The sequence below is a fragment of the Xyrauchen texanus genome, chromosome 11, assembly GCF_025860055.1.
Source record: "Xyrauchen texanus isolate HMW12.3.18 chromosome 11, RBS_HiC_50CHRs, whole genome shotgun sequence".
Taxonomy (NCBI): domain Eukaryota; kingdom Metazoa; phylum Chordata; class Actinopteri; order Cypriniformes; family Catostomidae; genus Xyrauchen; species Xyrauchen texanus.
The window spans coordinates 16,579,645-16,607,183 of NC_068286.1; the positions used below are offsets into that span (position 1 = coordinate 16,579,645).

Consider the following 27,539-nt stretch of genomic DNA (forward strand, 5'->3'; position numbering starts at 1 on the left):
CACATCTTACATTAGAACACTCAAATGGCAATAGTCATCTCTGTTTATGTGTTACACTTGCTATAGTTTACTTCCACATTGCAGCTTAGTCAAATAGCTGTTATATGTAAATCAAGTCCATCACTGAAACATCAGTGCCACCTTGAGAAAGAAATAGCATGCAATGATGTGTTAAAAAATTCACCATTGTCACATAAAAATGTAACGTGATATAGTAGTCATATAATATAGTACTCATTAGTCTTGTAATAAACAAAGAAATATGTATGTGATACTGTAGTAAACTCATATAGATATGCAATAATCATAAAAATATGACTTATGGAAGCGCAAAAAAAAAAAAAAAAGACACTATTATACATCTCGGGACTTTAATGACCCTATACATTTTTGGTATTTAAGCAGTCATCAAATGTTTTTTTTGTTTGTTACACTATTCAGAAAAGAAAGGTTGAAGAATACTATAGCGGAGTGGGCATAACTCCAAAAAATTGAATGGTGGGTGGAATGAGGATCTTGGTCACTAAAGAACCGAGGTATGCGTTAAAGGGTTAATAGAGTAACGTACACTGACCAAAGTGCAATGTGTTGTAATGATGCAGCATTTCATGCATGGCTTTTGTGACTTATGATGTAGACTGGAGTATCAATACACTGATATTAAATAAAATATATTTGCTAATGTACTCAACATTAAGATACACAATCAATGCTATGGATTGAGAAATGAGCTAAAGCTGTAATTATGACCAATACTGTAAATAGATCATAACTGAAGATGTGAGTGTATAGCAGTGTGCATGAACAGTAATCTTTCAGTTTCAACTAAATCTTTAGCAACTTAGAATGAACAGTATATGGATGGCAAATGATGGACACTATAGCTAGCATTAAAGATTCACAACAAGCAGATCAGATTTCAGCATGTAGGCACTTTCTGTCTATATGTAACCAGAGGAGGAGATTAAGTGGATGACAAAGGAATCATTGGAATAGGAATAATTATCATATAACAACAATCAGGAGAAAAAGATATCAGGATGATTAATAACCATCTTTATAGTATTCCAAGTCAACATGAAGTGTGATGCATGGATATTTCATGGGAATGCCCAAGCTTCCTAATTCCTGTTTTTTTGTGTGTGTGGTCCAAATGAACGAAACTAGTCAGATCCAAATGTGGTTTATCATGCTTATCAAGATAATGCTGTAAATGCATATATGGACCTTAAAGGAATAGTTCAACTAAAAACAAGTGGTCTTTATTTAGTGGTCTTTGTGGTGTATTTATCGACCCTCATGTTGTTCCAAACACATATAACTTTATTTCCTCTGTGGAGGGAGGCATATTAAAGAATGTTGATGGTGCTCTTTTGCATACAATGAAATTGAATTGGGACTGAATTTGTCAGTCCCTCACATTCTGTGTAAAATCACCTTGTGTTCTATGAAAGAAAAGTAACAACAGGGTTGAAACAATGAGGGTGAAAAAATAATGACAGAATTCTAATTTTGGGTGAACTTTCCCTTTTGTTTCTTAACTCTTTTAAAGGGATAGTTCACCCAAAAATAAAGATCCTGTTGTCATTTACTCAAACAGATGTCATTTTAAATCCATATGACTTTCTTCTGTTGAACACAAAAGGACACGTTTTGAACAATGTTGTCACTGCTCTTTACCTCAAAATGGTAGTGACTGGGGGCTGAAGCTGGCAGTCCCTAATATTCTACCTAACATCACCTTTCATGTTCTGCAGAAGAAAAGAAAGTACAGGTTTGGATAAACTTCAGTTATCATTTACTCACTCTCATGACATCCCAGATGTGTATGTCTTTCATTCTTCTGCTGAACACAAACAAAGATTTTTAGAAGAATATCTCTGCTCTGTATGCAAGTAAATGGTGGCCAAAACTTTTAAGCTCCACAAAGCACATAAAAGCAGCATAAAAGTAATCCATACAATTCCAGTGGTGTGGGTGAGAAACAGCTCAATGGTCCTTTTTTTCTATAAATCTCTACTTTCACTTCTACATTCTTCTTTTGTTTTTGGTGATTCACATTCTTTGTGCATATCGCCACCTACTGGTCAGGGAGGAGAATGCCGCCATGCCACCATGCTGCACACCTGACACTTAATCAGGCTGATTAAGCCTGAAAGGAGGAGGCGAGAACTGGTGTAACAATATAAATAATATATAATGGTTAACTTAAACAAAAAGAAAAACACAAACACATACAGGGAAGCTGCCTGTAGTTCTCTCTCTCGAACTGCCGCCTCTGGTCGCCTTTATCCCTCTCGAGCTTGATCAGCCTGATTAGGGGCCGGGTGTTCAGGATCATGGCCCGGCCCCGCCCTCCGCCCTGCCAAAAGGGTTCAAAACAGTTTTACTATGAATGCAAACTTTAATACAGTGAAAAAGACACTCTGTTAGCATAACATAAATATATATAAATAAATAAAAATGTGATAACAATTTTACCTGGTTGCAAAAAGTAGTCTTTTGCTGACCCTTTATGCTTCGCAGAGCTAATGTGTGCTTACATGTCATACATTCTGCTTCCCACGGATCTCGACCTGGACAAAAGCATGGGAATTTTTTTTGAAAATCTTCTGTAAATTTGCACTTTTGTTTGGGCATTGTTTCCACTCAGATGTCATTTGCTACTACTGTCAAGAAACTATTTGATGCTGAACACAACAGCGCTTCACACATTCGTGGAGAGATTGACAGACAGAAATTTGGCCAATAGTTGCTGCAAGCCTCTTATAATCGACCAGTTGGTGTGCGAGGAGGCGGGACTTACAAAGACGGGTTAAAGCAATGCAAATATGTGCACGCACACAATTAAGTATTAGACCAGATGCACATCATAATGCAACTAAAGCTGAGTTCAATAAAGAGGACATGTCCGGAAAAAAGAGGATGTATGGTTACCCTACTATTGATAATATGAAAATATCCACTACTTTTAACATAACTCAGTGTATTTCACATCATGAAGTTGGATATACATCTTTTATATAGCAATTGGCTCGAATTGCAAAATAAGATTTTTCAAAGTAATTTTATTATAGAGGGGGTTATATATTGATATATGAATAATAATAAAAAATAATAATCTCACACACACACACAAAAAGAGACTGCAGCCTGAGATGCAGAATCAGTTCAGAAAAGATGATAAATAATTTCTGTGATTATTATGTTGTGAATCATCGGAATACTGACCATACAGAAGAGGTGTTCGAGACAAACTAAAGTAATGGCCGCAAACCCGTAGCGGAAGAAACTTTAGCCTGTGCTGATGTAGTTTCCGAAAAATTTTGATTCTTGTGAAAAAGGCTAATGCTGATCTGATTCTTATGCACACCTATCAAATCACTTCTGAAAACATGGATTGAACCACTCATATTGACTGCTTTTATGCTGCCTTTACATGCTTTTTGGAGCTTTAAAGTTCTGACCACCTTTTATTTGCATTGAATAGAGTAGAACAACAGAGCTGATATATTCTTTTAAAAATCTTCATTTGAGTTAAGCAGATGAAAGAAAGTCATACACATCTGGTATGGTATGAGAGTAAGTAAATAATAGAGAATTTTCATTTCTGGGTGAACTATTCCTTTAATATTTTCTTACACAATGTTTTGAAGACCTCCCCAGTTCATGTTGCCCCCCAAATATAATACAGAATATATTAGGATTAGACAAGTTTAGATTGTTTTCCAAATTCTTTCCCAGCACATTCCCTCCAAAACACACACAGTACACGAAAATTCCAGAATAGCATCTTATTGTGGAATAGAGAGAGGGCACAGGCGCGTGCCGGGCGGCCTGGTGACGCAGTCACTCTTTTTGCCGAGTATCATGGGAAAACAACATAGCAGGCTAGCACGCGCTGGAAGCGCGGAGAAGAATCGGCTCCTCCGGGTAGCGAAACTATTCTCCTGTGATATATTCCCCTTTCACCTACTTGAACAGTTGTTAACTCAACTTGGTAACGACTAAAACCACGGTTCAACAGTCCAAGATATCGCTAAGTCCCCACAGTGGTTGTTTGCTGTATTTGTTTTCTTTTAGATATTTAGCGCGTGTCGTTGTCGAGCGAGCTCGCGGAAGAGGTGGGTAGTTAATTTTACCTTTGATATGCCATTACAGGCATCCTCCAATGTGCTTAATATGCAGAATATAACGCGTATTTGTATTTGAAACATGATATTTTACCGTAAGTAGAAAATTGTAAGTCGATCAAATACAAGCAGTTGAGTAGGCAAGTAGGGGTTTCAAGCCGGTAAAGTTCAGTGGGGAAATTTTCTGTCATAGCTCTCCTAGATATGTATCTTTATGTATATGTTGTTTGTGCTCACTTTAGATCAACATCGTGCCTACCTCAAATACCAAAGCAAATCGACTCTGAAGAAAACCAAAAACTGTACACCAAGCGTAGCTTCAGTCGAGTGTGGCGTAAATATGAGTTACAAGCCGATCGCCCCCGCACCCACCGGCTCCAACCACACGCCACCAGGTGAGTTTCGTTGTGCTTTTTGTGCTTTTTTTTTATTGCATTAAACTTTACATTTGAGGTATTATTTGTCCGTAATGTCTTCACATTCACCATTTTTAATCCTGAGGTAAGGGTCATTCAACCTATCGTAAAACAGGTCAGAGGCATGTATAAAAGGGGAGGAGATAAAGGAGCCATTAGACATCTGTCTTTATTACATAAATGTAGTTGAAGAGAGCGTAACATTGCCCCGCCCACTTATTCATCTTCTGGGTTCCGGAAGTATTTTATTTTAAGGCAAAAAAAAAAAGCATTTGTAAATCCAAAAGGCAAAAAGTCAAAGGTACAATTCTGTGTACTTACCGTGTTGAACGAGGGCAAAGACTACAATCCCATGAAGCATTGCAAATGACATGATCGAATATAAAAATATGGAAATATATACAACTATTAATTTTAGGTTGTTGAGAAGTATTGAAACAATATTGTTTGTTTATTGTGAAATATTCCGATGTACACAAATAGGGTTGCAACGGTATGAGATTTTCACGGTATGATAAACGTCTCAAAAAATATCACGGTATACGGTATTACACAATTACTATTATCAGTGAAAACAGAAGGGTTATTTTATGTATTTATTTTTGAGCAAACACTTATTTATAATTGAAACCTGAAATCATTTATTTTTTTGAAGTATGTGTAAAAAAGTCCCTTTTGAAAATAAAATAAATAGAAAAAATAAGAAAGCTAACAGAATTATAATAAACAGAATTATAAACATGATAAAAAAGTATAATGTAACTATAACATGTTATATAACTAAAACATGTTAGTTTACATGTTAAATTAACTACTAAATAAAAAATAACATCAGCTGTGTGAGCTTTTAAAGTAATGTCCTATGATTATTAACAGTTAACGTATACTGTAGACTGCTCCTGTCTGTCACCTTAAACTCAGCGCTTCTCAACTGGTTTTGCTTCAGGACAGATTTTACATTGGAAATCAAGTGTCGACCTGCCATAGATTAAACATAACCTGTATTTAATGTATCCTGGGTTGCATTTCCTTTTATGTTGCATAGTTTTGTTCATGGATTTCCAGTACAAGGATTGATGTCAACAACAAAATCTACAGTTGTCTCTCCCCCTTTTAAAAATTGAAGAGCATATTTACTTATATGAGCCCATTATTATCTCATTTGTTACCTAATATTACATATTTATACACCCATTACACATAAGGAAAGGCTCCTCATTACCATGGTCAGTGTGCTAGTCTTAAATAATAGTAATAATAAATTAATGTATTTATGAAAAATAAATACTAGCTGAAACACATCTTGAAACTTTAACTAAAACTGCCACTGTTGATATCAAATGAGGTTTAATAGATTCTACCTTTTTAGATTATTTCAAATGAAACTGAAACATATTGTCAAAATATAACAGTTTCTTTTACTCCTGAAACAAATTTGTAAAGGTGATGTGTGCATTTATTCATATTTGTTACTATTTTGGTAAAGGGGCCCACATCGGGCTGTAGTAGTGCATGGGGGGCAACATTGTATTACTTTTGAGATACAATGTTCCTCATTGATTTGTTTTTTGTATCTTTTAAGCCCAGAAATAGTTGTGTACTCAATTTTCTGAAGTTTATCTGTGACTAATGGGACTAATCTGCAATTGCCTTAAGCTGCGTACACACTGACAGCGACACCGTCCCATTAATTTTCAATGAGAGCACAGCGACTTCCGGCGACACGAGCTGTCTCGACCGTTGGCGACTAGATGTGGGCGTGTCCAGCGACGCGACAAAGTTGAGACAAGTTCAACTTTAGTCAAATGAAGAGCGACTTATGGAAGCGACAGCCAATAGGAGAGAAGACGGGAGAGCTCACGTGATCCTTCTCTCAGCTCCTGCAGTAATGGAAAGATGGATGAAAGGCTAATTCTTGCTGTTAGCAATTTTCCAGTGCTCTATGATATGGATATGGTATATCCAGCCGCAGCTCTTGCACTAGCCAGTGGTACTCGCCTTGCTGACTCCGAGATTGAATGGTTTTGTGGACCCAGACAGGCGTTTGCGTTTTCGCCTCAGATAAACAGCCGCTGTGGCAAAGATCACGCCTTGTTTCTCATTCATCTTTGATATAAAGCATTTTATGTACTGTTGCCATTTAAATTTAGTATATTTATTTAATATCTTTTCCCTCCAAAATGTTTGTTTTTAGCGGCAAAAAAAGGGATTCGCTGTCAACAGCAATGGAATGACATCCGTGAATGTCACGGATGTCAAATTAAGCATAACATTAGGTGGAATATTTCCAATTTGCGAAAGTATAAATCTCAAACTGGGGGTGTCGTATCTTATCTGGCAAGCCTGAGCAAGTTAAACGCTTGTGGAGACGCGTTAGGTCCCAATGCAAGTTAACTGAAATATCCAATGAAAAATAAAAACGCTTTTACGATAAATGAGCCGTGGGCCATATGTTTCCATGTCTGCTTTAGCTGTTTGAGAGATTATCATTAAATCTGCGTCGGCAGTCCTAAATAGTCGATCACTTGGGCGGCCGCCGAAATATCTTCAATGGGAGAACCATGGCATTGTTCTTTCCCTGCTGTCCGTGACCCAGTCCTAATAGACCAGTTGAGAAACACTGCTTTAACTCACAAACAAACTCATGTCAGACCCCCTCGGCTCGCTTCTCTCAGATATTTTCTCAGCTGTGCGCGTGCCGCAAGTTGACGAGTCTGACAGGCAGACAAGGAATAAAGGAGATGTGCACGCGCACATGAGATTCTCAATACCGTAGATAAGCAAATGTACATGGTATAATAACCATCAATTTTCAAACTGTGGTACACCGTGAAACTGGTGCCGAAAACCGGTGTACCGCTGCAACCCTATACACAAATAAATAACTGCAGGGAGACCAACTCGTTTGCATCATTCAGAGTGCATCATTAAAGTGGGTATTCACTCTTGGTCATATTTGGAGTGCTGTTTTGGCAGCAGTTCTCTTTTTGGTGAATCTATTATTGGAGTCAGAAACATCTCAATTATGAGTTCCAAACACATGAATGAGTCGTATTAAGGAGTGGGAAACTTGGAATTTTATATGATACACAAGCTTCTGATTTGGGACGTTGGAAGGGGTGTGTTAACATGAAAGGAAGCACTGGCATATAATTGGAGGAGACGTGTATCACGTGAAGAGCGTGGGGTTTCTTACAGACAAAGGATTGCTTTAATAAACTGGTGCAGAAGGAAAAAAAACAATGAACCACATGTTGCGCACCCACAATAATCTTACATTTACTAATTTTTGAAGCACTCTGTTTACACTTGAGCACACCTGAGCTTGGGATGTGAATTAGCGGTGTCTCGCCTTAGATTGGAGCATCTCTTATTACCCCTATGTTTTATATATATATCAGTTTTCTTATTATAGGGCTTCCTTTAGCATCTACATATCCCCCAGAAATATGTCTACTTAGATAATTGTTATATGATATGCATTTTTGTAAATACTTTTTTGTTTTTTAATTAATTTTAACTGTTATTATGCATTTTGTTATGTGTTGTAATGAAACATACAATGAACATGACTTAAAGGTTTACAAGTTATTGTTAAAAATCGATGTGTGATCATGTGATTTTTACTTCTGGAACCTGAATGTTGCACTCTATAGTGTGCTGTTTACCGCATCCTACTATGTTTACTTTAAAAACCCAAGGGTGCTGTTTTCTTACTCATTTGTGTGGGTGATTTGCCAACACACCATTTATCTGAACTTGACTTTATTTTCCCCACTTCAATAAACATGTTGGGTGGCGAAATGTTATTGGTTGAGTTGCTCTTTTCACATTTCCTTGATTTGTGACTGGTCTCCCTCGCTGTTTGGTTACAGGATCCTGCGGCTCTTCTCCATCACTGCCCTCCTCATCGAACTTTAGACCAGCATTCAGTGACTTTGGTCCACCATCGATGGGCTTTGTGCAAGTATGTACATTTTTATTTCATTGGGGCTTTACTCAAATCTGCAATCTTGAGTCTTAAGTCAAAAGTCAGTGACAAATTGTCAGGGCCAGCAAACCTTCTCTGCTGGTTTAACATGTCTAGTAAATAAATATTTTTTCCTCCTTTAATTCTCATTTACCTTTTTGCCTATTTATTTTCAATTGCTTTCCACTCTTAATTCATCTTAAAATGAGTAGCAAACAACTAATAGTTTATCCAATCAGAATTTATTCCTGGATCCTTACAAGCAAAGCGTGATGACTGGTTCACAAATCGCATGCCCAAAGCCGAGCACTTCAAAACCAGCATGTGAGTCTGAGCTCCACAACGTTAAGTCTTCAGAATTTATACAGAATACCTAAACAGTTCAAGTGAATAGGCATGTAATCACACTGTAATTGATGTACGTAATTTGAAAGCAAAGAGCGCGAGATCTAGCTGACAAGTTGACTGTCACTGCCGCTATCACCGTTGAGAAAGAGATCCTAATGGATTTAAAAACCTGAGATGTAAACAGGAAAGGATGGATGATTTTCAATTCATGTAAATTGGTTGTTATTTTTGCATCGTTTTAGCAACATCAGGAGTTTTCTATGTGTAAATTAGGCTGGCTGTAGCATTCAGTGTCAGTTTAAGTTTTGAAAAGTAACAAAATTACGAAACAAAAATTATTGCAAGCAACATTTAGATCGCAAATATTATTAGATAGATTTTTCCTGGTATTAGACCTTATTGGTTTAGGATTTCATGCGTGAACATGTTTTACAAAATGTCAATTGGTATTATTCTTTGGCTGTGATGTAATGTATGAAGTCCATAGGCATAGGGTGTCTTATTAATTGTGAAACAGTTTTTTCTTAATGGCATGAATTACACTGAAGACTTAAAATGCATGGGCACTAGTAAGGGTGTTCATCCACTGAACATTAGGGCACTTATGACTCAAATCACCTGCGACACGATAACAAGGTCAGCTGTTTAAACGCAGCTGTTATTAACTAACTACATTGCTATGTAAATGACTGTTGTGCAGTTTTGTGGTAGATATTAAAATGTGGTGTTATTATGAAATAATTAAGGAGTATATTTTTAATCTTCTAAAAACTCTAATATTTAAAAGTGTTTCTCTTTCATGCACATTACAGATGAAAGATATTACAAACAACATCTCTTTTAAAAAGAAAATAAGGCTTAATTTTTCACTTGGACTCATCTTTAATTGACTTGAGATACTTTTCCGGTAAGGGAACATGGTGAGCAACAATGCTCCCTGGTTTTTAACGGTGCATTCTGGGAATTTTTAGGTAGCGAACGTTTCAGTGCACTGGAACGATTTTGCAATTGGGACAGCCCTAGAAATGGACGAATCCCTGGTCAGTGCCTTGACTACTGAACTAGGGAGCAGATTGACACACACCCACATTGTGCCAGACACCAGTATAAGATCTGTTAAGTGGTATCACTCAGTTCCGCAACAGCCCTTTTCTGTTTTCCCCAGCCAGTGAAAGTGTCCCAGGGATCCACCTACAGTGAGCTGCTCTCTGTCATTGAGGAGATGAGCCGTGAAATTCGGCCTACCTACGCCGGCAGCAAAAGTGCTATGGAAAGATTGAAGAGAGGTACTCAAATCAACCCTTGTGATTGCAGAACATTTGAAACAACCAGTGACACATGTAGCCCCCCCCCGGGCTTAAAGGGTTAGTTCATCCAAATATGAACATTCTGTAATCATTTACTCATCCTCATGTCTTTCCAAACCCATATAACATTCTTTCTTCATCATGGATCATGGGGAGATATTTTGAAGAATGTTGATGCTGCTTTTTCCCATACAGTGCAAGTGGATGTTGTCCAAGGTTGTCAGTTCCTACCTTCTCCTTTGCGTTTCACGGAAGAAAGTAAGTCAGGCAGATTTGGAAGGAAGATAGATGGATTTGAAAGGACATGAGTGTGAGTAAATAATGACAGACTTTTATTTTTGGGGGAACTGTCTTTTAAAGGCTGTAGTGATGATGGGGATCTCCCAGGCCACATCTTCACTAATACGTTTTTGTTTGAAAATGCATTAATTTCACAATGCTTACACCTCTCATCCATGATAGAACAGCATTTTCCTACACAGAAAATTGAGAAATTCATATGTATATATTGGGGTGTATATATTTGCACTGATTTTGATTATGATTATGATTCTTTACCAAACGAGTATGGTGCATCTTGAAATCTGGTCAAGACTTAATCCATTTAAGAACAATTCATAATTATTGTTAAAAATGTGTAGAAAGAAGATTTAAAATTTTTACTGAACAGCAGACATCCACTAGACTACAGCCATGGCCAAAAGTATTGGCAGTGACATACATTTTGTGTTTTGCAAAGTTTGCTGCTTCAATATTTGTAGATTCTTTTTTCACATGTTTCTATGGTATACTGAAAACAGTGATAAGCTTCTCATAAGTTTTAAAGGCTTTTGGCAAAAACATTCAATATATGCAAAGAGTCAATATTTACAGTGTTGACCCTTGCTCTTCATGTCCTCTGCAATTTGCTCTGGCATGCTGTATATCAGCTTCTGGGCCAAATCATGGCTGATGGCGATCCATTCTTGCCATATTAGTTCTTTTAGTTGATCACAATTTGTGGGCTTCTGCTTGTCCACTTGCCTTTTGAGGATTGACCACAGGTTCTCAGGGGGATTAAGATCCGGGGAGTTGCCTGGCAATGGATCCAAAATTTCAATGTAATGATCTCCGAGCCACTTCATTATTACTCTTGCCTTGTGACATGGTGCTTCATCATGCTGGAAAATGCACGGATCATCACCAAATTGCTCCTGGATCATTGGGAGAAGTTGCTCTTGCAGGATGTTTTGATACCATTCTTTATTCATGGCAGTGTTTTGGGCAGAATTGAGTCCACTCCCTTGGATGAAAAGCAACCCCACACATGGATGGTCTCAGGATGTACCACTGTTGGCACGACACAGGACTCATGGTAGCGTTCACCTTTTGTTCTCCGGACTATCAATTTTCCAGATGTCCCAAACAGTCGGAAAGGGGCTTCATCGGAGAAAATAACTTTGCACCAGTCTTCTGCTGTCCAATCCTTGTACTTCCTGCAGAATTTCAGTCTGTCCTTGATGTTTTTCTTGGAGAGAAGTGGCTTCTTTTCTGCCCTTCTTGACCCCAGGCCATTGTCAAAGTCTTCGCTCACTGCACGTGCAGATGCACGCACACCAACCTGCTGCCAATATTGAGCAAGCTCTGCACTAGTGGTGACATGATTCCATAGCTGACTCCTCAGGAGGAGACTGTCCTGGTGCTTTCTGGACACTCTGGGACGTCCTGAAGCCTCCTTCACTGCAGTTGAACCTCTCTCCTTGAAGTTCTTGATGATCCGGTAAATGGTCCTTTTCAGGTGCAATATTCTTTGCAGCAATTTCCTTGCATTTGAGGCCATTTTGATGCAAAGCGATGATGGCTGTACATCTTTCTTTAGAGATAACCATTGCTAAGAAGAACACAATGATTGGGAGCATTTCTTCCCTCCTTTTATAGCAATCAGTCTGCTGTTATAATCCAATCAGTTTGATAGTGATTTCACCCGACTTGTACTCTTTCACACTTTCACAGGTGCTGCTGATATGATTAGTGAAATGATGTTAGCTGGTCATTTTGTGCCAGGGTCAAAAAAACAGTGACATTTGGGTTTTTGTGATAAAGTTCATTTTGTTGGCCAATTAAGCATTTTGCAATTATTTAAAATGCATCTGATCACTCTGCACAGTAATCTAGAAACAATGTGAATCTACACCACATCAATTGAAGCAGAAAACTTTGCGAAACACAAAATTGATGTCACTGCCAATACTTTTGGCCACGGCTGTAGAGTCACAGATGCATTTAGGGTCTTTGGGTCATGCGTGTAATTTTTCTGCATATATAAACAGAAAAACAATACTTCTGTTTCATGCATTATAGATTTTATATGAATAAAGGATCCCCTAATACAAAATGACTTGTCACACACATAAACGGACGGTATGTAAACCATGGAATAAGCATTATGGATGTGCATATCATCATGTATTTTTAACATTCATTGCACCAATAATTACAAATGAAATATCTCATACACCGACAGATAAGGACTGTGTTTAAATTAAGCACATTAAAAACTATCTATTCTTAGCTTATAAAAGCCGTTCCGTTACCAATTCATTTTCAGTGGGATAGGCTGCAGAATGGAGCACGTTCTCGAGAATGTTTTTCGTAGCTGCCACATGTCATTGACCAATCATAGGGAACTTTAATCAACCTGCAATGAGCTTTTAACTGTTTAGTTCCCTTCAGAACAGTCTGAAATCACTCCTTTTCCCTATATAGTTCATTATGTGGCATTCACTATATACTGCATGCCCAATTATCAGGCAAGTGAGTATTCTGATCTTATTTCCATGCACATTTTCCAACTCCAAACCATATAAACTTGAATGCTTATTGTATTCAATAATTTTCATGTGGTATGTATTTGTGTAATGAGGGAGGGTGTGGCGAAAAAGACTAAGCCCTTCATCAAGGTGTGGATAATTATTAGGCAGCTTCATTACCTCAGGTAAAATGGGCCAAAAAAAGAGACTTAACTGGCACCGAAAAGTGAAATATTGTAAAATGCCTTTCAGATTGAGGCTATACTCATGAAATTGCTAAACAATTGAGTCCGCACAATCAAACTTTTTTTTTGTGAAGTCAACTGGGGTGCAAAAAATGCATGGAGAAGAAAAGGTGCAAGACTTGAGAAGAATTAAACGTGAAGCTACCAGGAACCCATTATCCTCCAATGCTACCATATTCCAGAACTGCAACCTACCTGGAGTGTCCAGAAGTTCAAGGTGTCAAGTGCTCAGAGACATGGCCATGGTCAAGAAGGCAAGATGGTCAAGTTGATAAGTCAAGATTGAAAAATCTGTCTTCATGTTTTTCTTTGCCCAAAGGTTTTATGGACGGATGAAATGAGAGTGACTCTTAATGGACCAGATGGATGGGCCCGTGGCTGGATCACTAATGGACACAGGGCACCACTTTGTGTCAGGTGCCAGTAAGGTGGAGGGGGTATTGGAATTGCTGCTATCATTAACGATGAGGTAGTTGGACCTTTTTGAGTTGAAGATGGACTGAAACTCTACTCTCAAACCTACTGCCAGTTTCTGTAGTCCTCAGTATTCAAGAAGGCCATGATCTTTATGGAGGACAATGCTCCATCACAAGCATCCAAGTACTCCACTGCTTGGCTAGCAAGCAAGGGCCTCAAAAATGCCCTAATAATAATTTGGCCCCATTCCTCACCTGACTTAAATCTTAGTGGGCCCCTCTCAAATGTGAGATTTACAGTGAGGGAAGATAGTACACATGTTTGAACATCATTTGGGAGGCTGTGGTTGCTGCTTCGGCAAAAGTTGATTGTGAACAGATTAAGAAACTGACAGACTCCATGAATGGAAGGCTCATGGCTGTTATTGAAAAGAAGGGTGGCTATATTGGTCACTGAATATTTAAGGCCAAGAATTTTATTTTATTGTGATTTTGTGTTACCTATTTGTTGCACCTACTCTAAAAATTGGTAATAAACAATTGAGTTGGGAGAAATTATTTTTGTAATTTAGTTGCCTAATAATTGTTCACAATATTAGTTGCCTAATAAATGTGCACACTTGTATATTCCCGAGAAAGACAAAACTCACTTTTTCTTTGTTAAACATTAAGGTTTAAGGTTCAATAACATTTTGGATCGACTGAGAGCATTGTGTTTGTTCAACAATGAAATTAATCCTAAGGAATACAGTTTGCCTAATAACTGGGCACGTAGTGTACAGAGTGAAGTGAATGAGTGAGTGATTTCTCTCATTCACATTTATTTAGACTGTTCCATTCATGGTTAAATTAGTTTATGGAGAAATAGCATGTTTTACAGAGATGTAAAGCAATATGAACATGTTGTAATTGGAGAAGAAAGCAACCATAATTAACTAACTTTGTTCAAATGGACATGAACAGTTTTGAATAATGACACTGAAAGCTGAACTTCAGCTTATTCTTTGAGTCACAGGGAGTAAACTTGGCAGGATGATCTTTATTCATTTTGAAATATGCTTTTCCCCCTTCAATCTCGCGTGCTCCCCGTGCTGTTGGAAGAAGGCTTGTGTAATCTCATATGGTATCTATCAAATTGGGTATTACTAAAAATAGTAATTATGATAAATTCTGTAATCACTGCATCGAAATGTTCAGATGCAGTTTTACACCATTAGGATACATGTACACTATATACACATAAAATTCAAAGGTTGGGTCTGTTTATTTTTACAGTAAGTCTTTTTATTTTTTCAATTACAATAAACAATCTTTATCAGCACAAGCACTTATAGTAGCTGCTTACTCTTTTCTTTAAAGTCATGCTGAATTTTTCCTGTAAGTACTTGCTGATTAACATTCATTCAAGTTTGAAAATCCAATTTGTTTCTTTTTTCATCAGGTATCATCCATGCACGTGCTCTTGTCAGGGAGTGTCTAGCGGAGACAGAGCGAAGTGCTCGCACATAACCTCTACCAAACTCTGGTACTTGTCTCCGCATTGTTCTGTATCTCACAGACTTTCTGCCAAGGCTTTTTACACCAACACCACATTCTTTCTTTCTTACTGATCTACTTTGCCCATCATACATAGTTTTGTCCCCTTCTACCCTGATGTACACCTCATTTAGTTATTGCGTTTTAGCATTGCAATTTCTTTAAGCCCAATTTTGCAATTCTGTATTTAAATCAATAAACAAAATGTCTTTTTTTTTTCATTGATAAAGTGCAAGATGTGTTAGTGATTTTTCAAATAATTTTATTTGGCTTCAGTCACAAATGCGGAAAAGCTGCAATTTAAACTAACGTGTATTTAAAAGGCATTAAGAAAAGATACATTTATTTGTAGTGACATACATATACAGGCATAACTGTGATTAATTAAATAACAAAAAAAAAGGGAAAGATAGAATGTTTACTGCTTCAATGATGAGAAAGTGGATTCTTTAACTAATGCTATCACAGTGTTACAATATTGTCTTTAACTTTCATATTTCATAGGCCTACCAATGCCTGACATTTAATTTTTATTTTCTTTTTATCTTGAAAGAAAAATTATCATATATTGAATGCAATTTAGAAACATGATAAAAATAAAAACATAAATGGGGGATATAGTGGTAGAAATGCAACTTAATCAGTCTGGCATTCTGTTATCTTCAGATTGTCTTTCCAGTTTGTTTACATCAAACTGATCTTACTGCACAGCATTCTGTGAGGATTTCCATCAGCTAGGTCTAAAGATTGTATATGCATGATAAGTCTAGGCATTGAGCTGTATTTAACCAGTCCTGGTTTATAGGAGCTGTAGTTCCCTTTGCCAATTTTGAATTGCACTGTTGTTTTCTCTGCGTTTATTTCTTTAACTCAAAGGAGAAATTGATGGCAGGCCATTCAAACTTATGTAATAGAGACACTGGATGCTCTCCTCACTTCACATATCGGTTTACCAAAAGGACACAAGGAGATGATAAACAATAAGGTGGTGATGTTTGGAGTAAGCAAATGGTGTATGAGATGGGTTACATGGACTTCTGATGGACATATATTTATCAGTGCGCATGTGCGCCAACATAGCAATGGCTTCACAATGGTGTATCTCCTTATAATGGAAATACAAAGTTCATCTTTGTTTCAGCCCTAAAGAGAAAAATTCAGCACATGTTATTGAACAAAGGAACATTTCTGGTGGCTAACCAATAGTTTATTAAAGTCAGGGCTACTCAACCACAAAGCAGGATCCCTTTAGCCTCAAGGGCCACACGGCAAACTAATTTAATTTAAGAATGATTTTATAATTGAAGCATATAGGCTATGTGTGCTATATTGTAACAAAACTGATATTATATACAATTTTTTATTTATTTTTTGACGACAAACTTGTTTTCTATATTACATAGCCATGTAGTAATTGCCTATTTGTGATAATCCAGTGTACTAAATACTTTAAATGAAAGGTACTAAATAATTTTCTCTTTATTTGGAACTTCATGGATGCAAACCTAAAGATGTGATTCATGTGTTATGAAGAATCTTAAGTCGGCATCTTTATAAAAAAATCTATTATTATAATGCGCCATGTTGTGACTGCATGGCAACCATAAACTATACTCCGTGTTAATACCAGACAACTGTTAAAACTATATAGCTTCATATATAATCAAGGCGGCCTACATTTTAAGTGCATATCTGCAAAAGTTTTTTTTAAGTAGACCATAGTTTTCTGCTTGGTGATTATTATTTTTTTTATTGCATTGTGGTATAATCGGTACAGCTGTTGACACATTTCTACTGTCGCACAGTATATACCGTCACCACAGCTCCTTATTAACATAAGTGATTGTGACCGTTGCCATGATGATGATGACGACAACACCTGATTCACAGAAAATGTGTTTTAGGGCCATGTGTTGAGTAGCGCTGATCTAGATTCTTAAGTCCTTTTATGATGAAATACTGAACTAACCGTGGTAGCTGCAGAAGCTTTGCCACTGTGGCTAAAGAGATTCTTGTAGCGTCCCTTCTCTTCTTTCTGTTTTTCCCGGATGCGGTCCTCCATTACTTTCAACTCCTTTGCAACTGAGGTTTCCAGTGATGGGTCTAATACAACCACTTTGGCAAAGTCAGCTCTTGCTTCAGCCTCATTCCATACTGCTGCATGAGCCTTTCCCCGTTTAAAATATGCCTTTACATGATCTGTTAGAAAGACAAAGAGTATGGGCAACTGAATGCGGATTATGAATGTCAATCTGATAAACTAAAAAGTATGTTTATTAACATTTAGAATAGCCATAAAGTACACTGTGTTACGGCAGGGTAGAGGAAGGATTGTACAAGTGCTTTTTAAAGTTGGCATGAAATCAAAACGTTACTGGTCTTACTGTGAACGATTTATCCATGCATTTTTTGCTGCACGATATCAAATTTATCGAAATATCACAAAAGTAAATATACCGATATGCATATCCCTTGCAATAACTGAATTATTTGATTAAAGTAACATTCATGGCAATGCAGATGGCGGAGAATAGATATGGACTTGAGTTTGTCATTTGGTGTGTGTGTGTAATATGCATATGCGCCAATCCCATGAGTGCTTCAGGGCTTGAGATTTTCCCCATTAATTTTCTCCATTGTCATTTAAACTAACAGACTAGGCAATAATTTGAGAGATGACACATTTCAGTAAGTTGTGCTTTAACTTTCAACATACCCTCTGATTTTCATTCATGTTTGGTTGTGTGTGCTATAAGTTGGAGAGAGCATTGTGCTCCACTCCGTTTTAATATGCAGCTATTGCAATGTCACACGCACCATTCAAAATCATGAATAGATTAAAGATTGAAAAGATTGTAAGAGATTTAAAATTGTGTTTTTCCAAAAACTACATCTGACTCAAATGATGTAGTCACATTTGTAAATATGCAGCTGTATCCAGCTCTGTCCTGTGCAGATAATAACAACACCAGATACCGGGATACAAACTCAGACTTTGTTTATTAGCCACTGTGGATCTGTGTGGATATATCAAAGGATGAGTTTCAATTAATGAATTGTCTTGTGAATCATTCTTCTCATTCTCAATTTCAGTACGGACTGAGAGCAGGTACGACATTTCTACTGCAAGCTCTTCTGGACATTTTCAAAATAAAAGTCCTACATTCAATGAACCAATTTTGAAATTAATACAAACATGAATTAGTGTAAAAATAAAATATTTTACAAAGATTATTTTAGGATATCACATATGAGGCAGTTTAAAAATGTAAGATGAATTTTAATATCTGCTACATAGCTATTGGTAATACTAAATATTTTATACAGTTTATATGCAATTTGGAATAAAAGACAACTATGTGTGTGAACTCTATACACAGTCCTTTATTACAAGAAAAATTCAGTTTTTTGAGCGGTGGGGCTCCAATGTTCTGCGCACTCTGATGATGTCATCATAGGATTAAGATGTTGCATTTTTCCTCCATATCGTACAGCCCTAGCAATTTCATTTAAAAATATGACCTCGTAATCTTTAATCAAAATGTCATAACATGCTCTTTCGGTTATGTATGCAAGTGCTAGACAGTTTCAAGAATCTGTCTTCAGAGCAGCTAATGCGGATAAGAAGAGTTGTTTCTTCGGCGGTTTCCCTAACAAAACCCTGTTCCCTACCACAGCATGAGTAAGTGTTCTTTTTAACCATTACATTTAGTGTATTGTGATCTTTTACTTGCTCGTTTCTCACTGACTACAGCCACATAGTATGTAAAAACCACAATGCGCTGTGTGTTTATGAGCTGGTAATGTATTAAAGGTGTCATGTCATGAAGAACCAATTTTCCTTGATCTTTTGACATATAAATGGTCATCTTACTATAAAAACAATTCTGTATGTTTTTGAACTGAAAACTTCCTCCATAAAAAAGCATTTATTTAAACCAGGCTGTTGAAACTGCTTATTTGAAATGTGTTTTGTGACATCACAAAGAACAATACATCAGCAATTGACAGCCTCTACTGCAAGACATCAACGCTCACTTTTAAACGTTGCATCGATGGCCCTGCCTACTGGTATTCTGCCACACAGATGAAGAGGAGAGAGGGCCTATCATGGGAGATTAATCTACACCAAAGGAGACTCACAGGACACCTTCATGTGCCTATCTGGATTTTAATGTTTTTCTACATTAACATGCACGAAATGAACGGCATTGACTGCTATCATGCATGTCGTGATGCTTTAAAAAGACGCGGTCCGCTTGGAACTAATAAAAGGAGACCTCCATCCTGTTTCATCTTGCTGTTTGCTGCTGTGCTGTTTTGAAGGTGTCCTGGAGATTTTTGCACCCATATGTGCATTTTTTTTTAATGGTTGGTCTTTTGTAAATATGCACTAGATAGTAGTTTTTGATGTAGTGGTTTCGATGCATATCTGGCATTGTGCGGCACGTTTTAAGAGCGGTACAAGTGCAACTTTTAAAAATGCATCTCATTCTGCTGCTGCCACTGGCTGGGATAAACACATACCTTTGAGTAAACAAACACTGAAGATGTGTGAGATGTTGCTTCTGTGAAGTCTGGCGTCTCTGGTTTGGCACCCAACATCACCATGAATTGTACTACGTTTGCATATTCAGAACATTTCAGTGTGGACTGTAGGTGTTTTCGGCTCATATCAGTGTGGATTGCTTGTAAACCAGTCACAATATGATTCAAGCTTTGCAAAGGAACTGTTATTGAAAGATGGGGCAGTTAAACACTACCGGACTCATGAGTAAACGGATGTTTCAAATGTCTTGTCTGTTTTAACTAGTTTATTCCTTGTTTTCATTTGTTTACATTCAGCACATGTGTACAGTATCACTTTATTAAGTAACCTGGTCAACCAATACACCATTTAAAAGATCTAAATGACATTCAGCCGAAGATTTCTTTTTGTGTAAAGAGTGCACAATAGACAACAACAACAAAGCAGGAAGGCCTTATCTTGCTTTTGTTATGGCAATGTAGATTTTGATCCAGCAATGATGATGACATCCATAGTAAATGTTTGCCCAAAAACACGCTGACTAGTATAGAAATCCAAAGAACTTCCTTTGTTTACATCATGAAATTCGGTAAACACGATGACGTCATCCTTTTAATTCGATAAACTGCACGTCTAACTTGCCTTTGATAAAACAAATTGTATAAATGCGTTTAGTAGAGTGTCTGGAACAGAAGTATCACACCCCTGATGTTTTCTGAATAAAACTGGCTTAAATGTTTTAGAAAATAGCGCATGAGAACAGCCGTTTCTTATTACGTCTGTTCATGCATAGGTAAATTTGTTCGATTAAAACAATCTACCAATAGCAATCTAGAGGGTTGTAATTTGAGAACATGTAACCAATGAAATTACGAATACGGCAATATGTGGGTGTTGATAGTTCGCATAAATTATAACGTCATTTTATAAGTGAAAACAATTCTCGTTGGAAGATTAAAACATGCATGCTCCTGACAACATTGGTCTTTTTCGAAAGGCACCCAGACAAGCACTTAGATAAACACAGAAAGCTCATTTTTGCTAGTATCACCTTCAAATTTGAAACACAGCATGGTAAGACTTAACAGCTTTAGCCTGTTTTTATGTGTCTATCTCATAGCATTGTGTATTTATTTCATAATAAGTGTGAAATATGATTTTTTTTCTTTTGTGTTTGCACTTCTTTATCTCTGTGTTAGTAACAGATTGAGTAATTTTGCAGATTGCATAGTAATGTCTCAAGTTTTAGCTTTCTAAAAATATTTGATTATGTGTGTAGTCAGAGGGACTCATGAGCAGTAAACCTTTTATTTTGGGTATGTCATTTACCCCATTCCTCTCCAAAGTCGGGTGCCAGGTAACAGGTATTTGCTGTGCTTAAGTGAACAGTTTGATACATTCAGATGAAATACATTATGTTGGGTATACATTGTGTGTTAACCCTGAAATGTAGTTTTATAAATGTATAATGCAAAGCTTATTCATTCTCTTCTGAATTGAGTTTCAAATGTGGCTAGACAATGTTAGTCAATCATAACATTGAGGTTTAGAGGAGATACTGAGGACAAAATTGAGCATTTCAGACAGGGTGGAAAATGATCATACATTATTACATTATGATTGTTCTGGTGCAAAAAAACTTTAATGTTGTCAGGTAGATCAGTAGTGTATTGAGATCGCTGCTCAATTTCCCCGGTAACCGGCTCTGGCACGAGCAGCGGGGGGGTCTCTTTGTGTGTTGATTGCAAACTGAACTCACATTAAGATCTACCTACATTTAAGTATGCAACACCTACTTTTCACAATCCAATCAACAACTGATGTATAAACTCAAGTCCCTGCCTTTTTTTTTCTTGTTCGATAAGCCGTTTCAATCAGAAATACGTAACAATAAGTTGCAACTTCTGTTTCATGCCAACTTTAACAGAAAAGAAAAATCAAGATGAAAGTAGCTTTCTAAGTGTGACTGTTGTTAGTTGATTTATGCCTTTAGAAAATTGACTTTTGCTGAGGGAATTATTATTTACAGTATATGCCTTTGGTGGTGACTTTACCATATTTGTTGATGATAGAAGAGCAGTGGTCCAAAACCTCATAGTACTGGCCCAGGAGGTGCTTGCACTGGCAGTAATTGAGGAGGAGAGGAGTGATCATGTTGTCAAGTTTGATCCATGTCTCATCACCCGGCCGCTCCTAGAAACAGAAAATACATCATATTTTATGGCTAACTTCAAAAAACGATATAATGCAAGTCATGTTGGGCATAGAATAACTACTGGTAAATTCAAACACTGATGGTGGCTTTTCTGTGCAAAATCACACTGGAAATTATATGATTATACATGGCTAAAGGGTACAAAATCTAGGGTAATGTGTATGTTGTATGAATGCTTTATCACTATTAAGGCAAACCTTCATCTGCAAGCTCTTCAGACAGGCTATGGCACTGTAGTACTTCTCAGAAGCTCCTGAAATATCTCCACTCTTGAAGAGCGAATTTCCCTCCTCATGGATGTGTGGTATGGCTTCCAGCTTCTCATCATCTGTCATTGCCCATATCTCCATTTGGAATGAGCCAGGAGGCAACACCTTGGGAAGAGAGGATTTAAAGGAATGTATCACAAATATCATAAAACCAAATAGTAATTCACTTTACAACTGTAAAATTGTACTTCCAACAATGACATCCTGCTACTGTTTCTCACCTGTAGCATTTCCAGAGTAAAAACTAAAGGCTGAGGACTGGCCTGCAACTTATCCAGATCTGGGTAACCTAATGAATGATGCGAGTGCACCTGGGCTATTCCACAGCAATGTCTCTGTCCTTCCAGTGGATCTTTTCCTTGGCTGATGTTGCGTAGTGACAGAGAAACCATAGGATACAGAGCTGTATGCTGTTACAAAAATACATGTTCTTAAAAATATAGCTTTTTTAGATTGATGCAGTTGACTGTTCAGGCTCTTTTATAAAGCTGCTTTGATACAGTATGTTTTGTGAAAAGTGCGATACAAATAAAACTGACTTGTTCGTAAATACTAGCTGACTGTCTGTCTGCCTAACAGTCACTGACCTTGACATCACAGGTGAATTCAGCCACTTCACCCTCTCTCATAGTTGTTACCACTTCTTCCCACACAGGAAGTTTGAACTTCTTCCCCAGTATCAGCTCCATTGGTTTGCTGCGACCTCCCATGGTCCTGGAGTCATCCAGCACTGTGCCATCACAAAGGCAAGTGCGGTAATGAAACTTGACCTTACAAGGGGGGAAAACACTTTTTCTTATAAAGATAATATTCATGTTATTGTTTTTTATACAACATTTAACCTATTTCACTGATTGATTTAGATAGTTAATGTTTCTTAATGTTTGCACTTTGAGCCAAAAAAAAAGAAGGCATAAGAGTAAAGGCTATATGAGTTTCTTTAACTTGTCATTTTTAGCACTAAGGACCTCTAGAGTCTCATACAAATATTTTTCACACCCTAGTTTATTTTATTTATCTACTAATAATGTCCAACAGTAAATGTACATGCATCCCAGTGCATTTATCATGTCTTTTTCCCCCTGAAAGTCATTAAAATTCCCACCAAAGTGTCATTTCCAGCGCATCTCAAATTTCGTATTGTTTAATAGAAGTTTAATAGAAATAATTTATCATTACAATTCAACTAGCAAAATTTGTCCAAATCATCGCTTGTCAAATGTTGACTGCACATGCAGTACACTTGAAACACATCACAGAACAAAGTAATAATTAACGATGTATCTGTCATCATGGTAAAAAGAGCTGGATGTTTGATTCTCCTATATATAGCCTCACCGTGATTTGAAATGAAGCGCAATAACTGTCACGTAACGAACGCTTTTTTATGGGTACAAAAGAAAAGAATGGACATCAAGTACATGCTGAGGTCAATTATGGTCTTAAGCCGGTGTATACTTGCATGATGGATGAAGCTGAGCTACAAAAACACTGTGTACAATCGTACAGGGAATATTATCGCCGTCTCAGTCTCACTCAGTATCAGTGTAGTTAACCTGCCACACGTGCAGCTGATCAGAACGGGAGCGGCATTAACACAAGCGCTTTGAATTATTTTTATCTTTCTTATTCAAACTTTGGTGTAGTTAAAACATATATAACTATAGCGTTTGCAATATTCTTTTGTTAAATCTTGATTTAAGAAAAAAATTAAAATATTATCGTGTCAACGCAAATTCGAATTAATCGAAATATCTGAAACTGCCCAGCCATATTAACAAGAAAAATAAACATTTTACAAATACATTATTAGGGGCAAAATTGTTTGGTGTGGTGTAAACGAGGCAACAAATTTAGGACCATCATCATTTTATTTAATAATTTACACAAAATGCTTTATTTCATTCTGTTTAGATGATCTTAGTTTTAAACGTAATAATTAGTTTTTTTTGTTTTTTTTAATGGATTTTTATAGTTTAAAAGGTGCACTCATTCACTTTTGTTTTGTCATCTTGGTAATCTACTGACACCTAATGGTGTGGATGCAGCATCATTCAAAATCAATAGTTTTAGATTACAGATGCCATTCTAGAAATGTACTGTTCACAGTCAGCCATGATTAATTTAATCCAAGAGTGAAAGTGTCCAAAAACAGGGTGGTTACTGAGATTAAACATCCTGTAGAGTCGAGTTTGGCTGGTTATGTGCTTCTAACATGGCAGCCCCCATGAGGGGGACCCTCTCCTTGTAGATAAAACATTTATAAGGTTAATGATATGACTGGGGTCTAAAACTCATATGAGTGCTCATGATTTTACACATATGTATCAAAGTTACAATTCATTTATTTAAGAGTACAAAAACAATTAACAAGGAAAAAAATGACTGAGTGCACCTTAAGTCTAGGTCTGGGACAAGACTAAAACAATCAAATATGTCATTGAAAAAACTAAGCAAAAAAAAAAAAAAAAAAAAGGAGACCAGGTTAAAAAGTTTCCAAGTCAGTTTAAATGTGACCTTATAACAAAAAAGAAAAAGCTGAAATATTTTAATCAACTGCTGGTAAATGAAAGTGCCAAAGTTGAATAAACATCCATATATTCTTGCATCAAATACAGAGCATTTCCGTGCGCACAATGCACCTTTTGATGACGGTATCTCTGGTCTCTGAAGAGCTTGAGTGGTCTACAATCGAATAATTAATGCATAAATATAACATTTATTACTGACATCGCATGATGGTGTTGTCATATTAACACTACCACAGGAAATAGGTGTTCAGTATCTCTCTCCTCCCCCACCCCCAACACTGCATATTTTGTATATCTCCCTTTTTTGACACCCAATTCATGTCTTGAAGTCTCCACTGACGAGTGGATGAGTTGAGTCAGGTGTGTTTGATTAGGGAGATATCCAAAATGTGTAGTGTTGGGCGGGCTCCAGGAACAGGATTGGGAACCACAGGTTTAGAGGGTTCATATCTTTCAGCTGTCACTCAAATAGGCGGAACCACCTTTTCCTTCCTTCACAATGCCAAAAAAAACAAAACACTGACGTCCATCCGAGACCGACTTTCCACTGTAAATGAATGGAAGAAATTGCAGCGCCCAACAGATGTAGAAGGGAAGTCCCACCTTACAGTTAAAAGAGCCAGTCACCTTTTAGGTACAGACATAGACTGTCAATCAACTCTAACTTGTATAGAAATTATCACAATTTATGATTCCTGTATTGCCAGATTTTATTGCTGACGTAATCTTGACCAACCATTGTTGAGATTGTGGTCTTTCTCCATTCAAGTGGATAGGAACTGCACTGGCATGACTGGAAATACCCTCCCGAAAGCGTTCCAAAAATGGCCGACAGTGGACTGACTTGCTAGAAAGACTTTGGCCTGATGGTTAGCTAGCTAACAGCTAATCCAGAAAGGCCTTGTTAAAATAGCACACAATCTAGTTTATATTTCCCTAATCCTATTGACTTCTACACAATACAGTTCACACTGTACGGCTCTTGCGTTATTTTCAGGCGGTATCATGCCCACATTATTCGTCCAAACGAGCGAAACAAGCCGATTCTGCTAGCTAGCTATGTGCGTTTGATTCGTTGCAGAATATGTTGTTTCACCATCTCGACATTTCATGTACATAAACTGTACACCGGATTGTACATTACCTTTGTTCCATCAGGGAACGATGAAAGCTCTCCTTTTCCGGGAGATATTACTTTTTTATGAATGCCATCCGCCCCGAGTTTGACAGCAAGTTCCTCCATTCTTCTTCAAGATTCAGACTGTAGTGCCGCTCCGATGAGTGACTTTAGATGGCGCTGCAAGCACCAGTCAACCATCGAGAATGACATTACACAGGGTTGCCAAGAGTGGGTAGTGTCTAAAAGTTCCCTATCGTCAATCTCGCGAGATTCTGCAGAATATGCACGGCGTTTGAAGCCGCACAGCAACGATGAACGCTAGTAAAATATTATTTTAAATGGTCTGTTTTGATAAATAGTCATTTTTGATGATCAATTGAAGCTCTAAAATAAATATTTCACGTGATATATTTGATAGTTTTATCTCAGTTTGTGCTACTGTCGGTCAAGGTATTGTAAACCGTGAGTGCTACTCAAAAAAAAAAGAAAAGAAAAGAAAAGAAAAGAAAAAACAATTGCTAGCTAAACTACTCAACAGAAAAATTGGTCAAGTTAAGCTAGAACTACACTTCAGAAAAAGTTACAAGTTTCACTACAAGCTATACGCGCCAAAAATAGCTGGCAACATTTAATGTACTTCATTTTTTCTCAAAACGCAGATGCACAGCATACTATTAGATGAAGAACCCCTAAAAAAACGTATTCGCATGACGTTTATCAAAGCCATGGTAGCTTGTTATGTTATGTTTGCATAATTTAGGAGTGTAAACATTTCAGAATTACCAAACTACAGTGCTTACACATGTTATTGGGATCAAATTTCATGTCTGCCAACCATGCAGCACAAAACCATTTATTTTCGGAAGTTGCAGTTAATGCAAACATGCAGGATGTGAATATTATAAGGCACAGGCTTTTCTGATTTTTTATTTTCCACCAACATATTTTTAGTAATAAAAAAAGTTTATCAGCGATGGACTGGCGACCTGTCCAGGGTGTCCCCCGCCTTTCGCCCAATGTTAGCTGGGATAGGCTCCAGCCCCCCGCGACCCTGTACACAGGATAAGCGGTTGACGATGGATGGATGGATGGATGAAAAAAGTTTATGAACGGATATAATTATACAAACATGCAAGTCTATTTAACCAAAGTTCTAAAAGGCAAGTCAGTCCACTCGGCGGCCATCTTCGGAATGCTCCCGGGCAGCTATTTTCTGTGTAAACAAGCAGCATAAAAGTATGCTCCTTTTTTAGAGACCAAAATCTCCAAAACGGTTGGTGGAAATTACGATCAAAGAACATATTTAAGGCCTGTATAGCTCAGCGAGTAAAGACACTGAGTCGCGAGTTCGAATCCAAGACATGCTAAGTGCTAGGAAGGGTAGAATCACATGGGGTAACCTCCACATGGTTGCAATAATGTGTAGTTCTCGGCCCTCGGGCACGTGGTGAGTTGTGCAAGGATACCTCTGAGAATAGCATGAAGCCTCCACACTGTTACATCTCCATGGCATACCTGTCAACACTCCCGTTTTTCCCGCCCCCCTCCCGTTTTGTTATTTCTCCCAGGAAACTCCCGTAATTTGTATGGCCCAAACCTCGTTATATGAATAATCATATCAATATTATTCCAAGGTTGTCCAGTTGCCAGATTATGTATGAAATGCATCCTACTCACACGATACAAATTTCAACCCATTTGTGACCTCAACCTGGC

The 27,539-nt window shown here is 37.4% G+C and overlaps 2 protein-coding genes across 3 annotated transcripts; one reads left to right on the plus strand and one right to left on the minus strand.

Moving 5' to 3' along the window:
• Positions 1–3,884: 3,884 nt before the first annotated feature.
• On the plus strand, positions 3,885–15,210 carry LOC127651702 (cyclin-dependent kinase 2-associated protein 2-like). Of its 2 annotated transcripts, XM_052137661.1 has the most exons (6): positions 3,885–4,124; positions 4,376–4,528; positions 8,425–8,516; positions 10,033–10,231; positions 10,370–10,484; positions 15,066–15,210. In XM_052137661.1, the coding sequence occupies exons 2-5, from the start codon at positions 4,474–4,476 to the stop codon at positions 10,480–10,482; spliced, it is 459 nt and encodes a 152-aa protein (XP_051993621.1). In that variant the 5' UTR covers positions 3,885–4,124; positions 4,376–4,473; the 3' UTR covers positions 10,483–10,484; positions 15,066–15,210. The 2 variants fall into 2 exon arrangements, with proteins under 2 accessions (XP_051993621.1, XP_051993622.1); XM_052137662.1 differs by lacking the exon at positions 10,370–10,484 and having other exon boundaries at positions 10,033–10,153.
• Positions 15,211–15,406: 196 nt separating this feature from the next.
• LOC127651701 (AH receptor-interacting protein-like) lies at positions 15,407–25,998 on the minus strand. The gene is made up of 7 exons (XM_052137660.1): positions 25,848–25,998; positions 22,760–22,942; positions 22,394–22,582; positions 22,101–22,277; positions 21,743–21,881; positions 17,130–17,359; positions 15,407–16,303 (listed from the first exon to the last, which is right to left on the minus strand). Exons 1-7 carry the CDS (start codon positions 25,944–25,946, stop codon positions 16,298–16,300), a joined length of 1,023 nt encoding a protein of 340 aa, XP_051993620.1. The 5' UTR covers positions 25,947–25,998; the 3' UTR covers positions 15,407–16,297.
• Positions 25,999–27,539: the final 1,541 nt, after the last annotated feature.

Coding starts and splice junctions, on each gene's coding strand:
- LOC127651702 (XM_052137661.1), top strand. CDS start 4,474: ATGAGTTACAAGCCGATCGCCCCCGCACCCACCGGCTCCAACCACACG. Junction 8,517..10,032: donor CATCGATGGGCTTTGTGCAA/GTATGTACATTT, acceptor TGTTTTCCCCAG/CCAGTGAAAGTGTCCCAGGG. Junction 10,232..10,369: donor CCCCCCCCCGGGCTTAAAGG/GTTAGTTCATCC, acceptor TTTCCCATACAG/TGCAAGTGGATGTTGTCCAA.
- LOC127651701 (XM_052137660.1), bottom strand. CDS start 25,946: ATGGAGGAACTTGCTGTCAAACTCGGGGCGGATGGCATTCATAAAAAA. Junction 22,278..22,393: donor TTACTCTGGAAATGCTACAG/GTGAGAAACAGT, acceptor TCTCTTCCCAAG/GTGTTGCCTCCTGGCTCATT. Junction 21,882..22,100: donor TGAAGAGCTTGCAGATGAAG/GTTTGCCTTAAT, acceptor TTCTGTTTCTAG/GAGCGGCCGGGTGATGAGAC.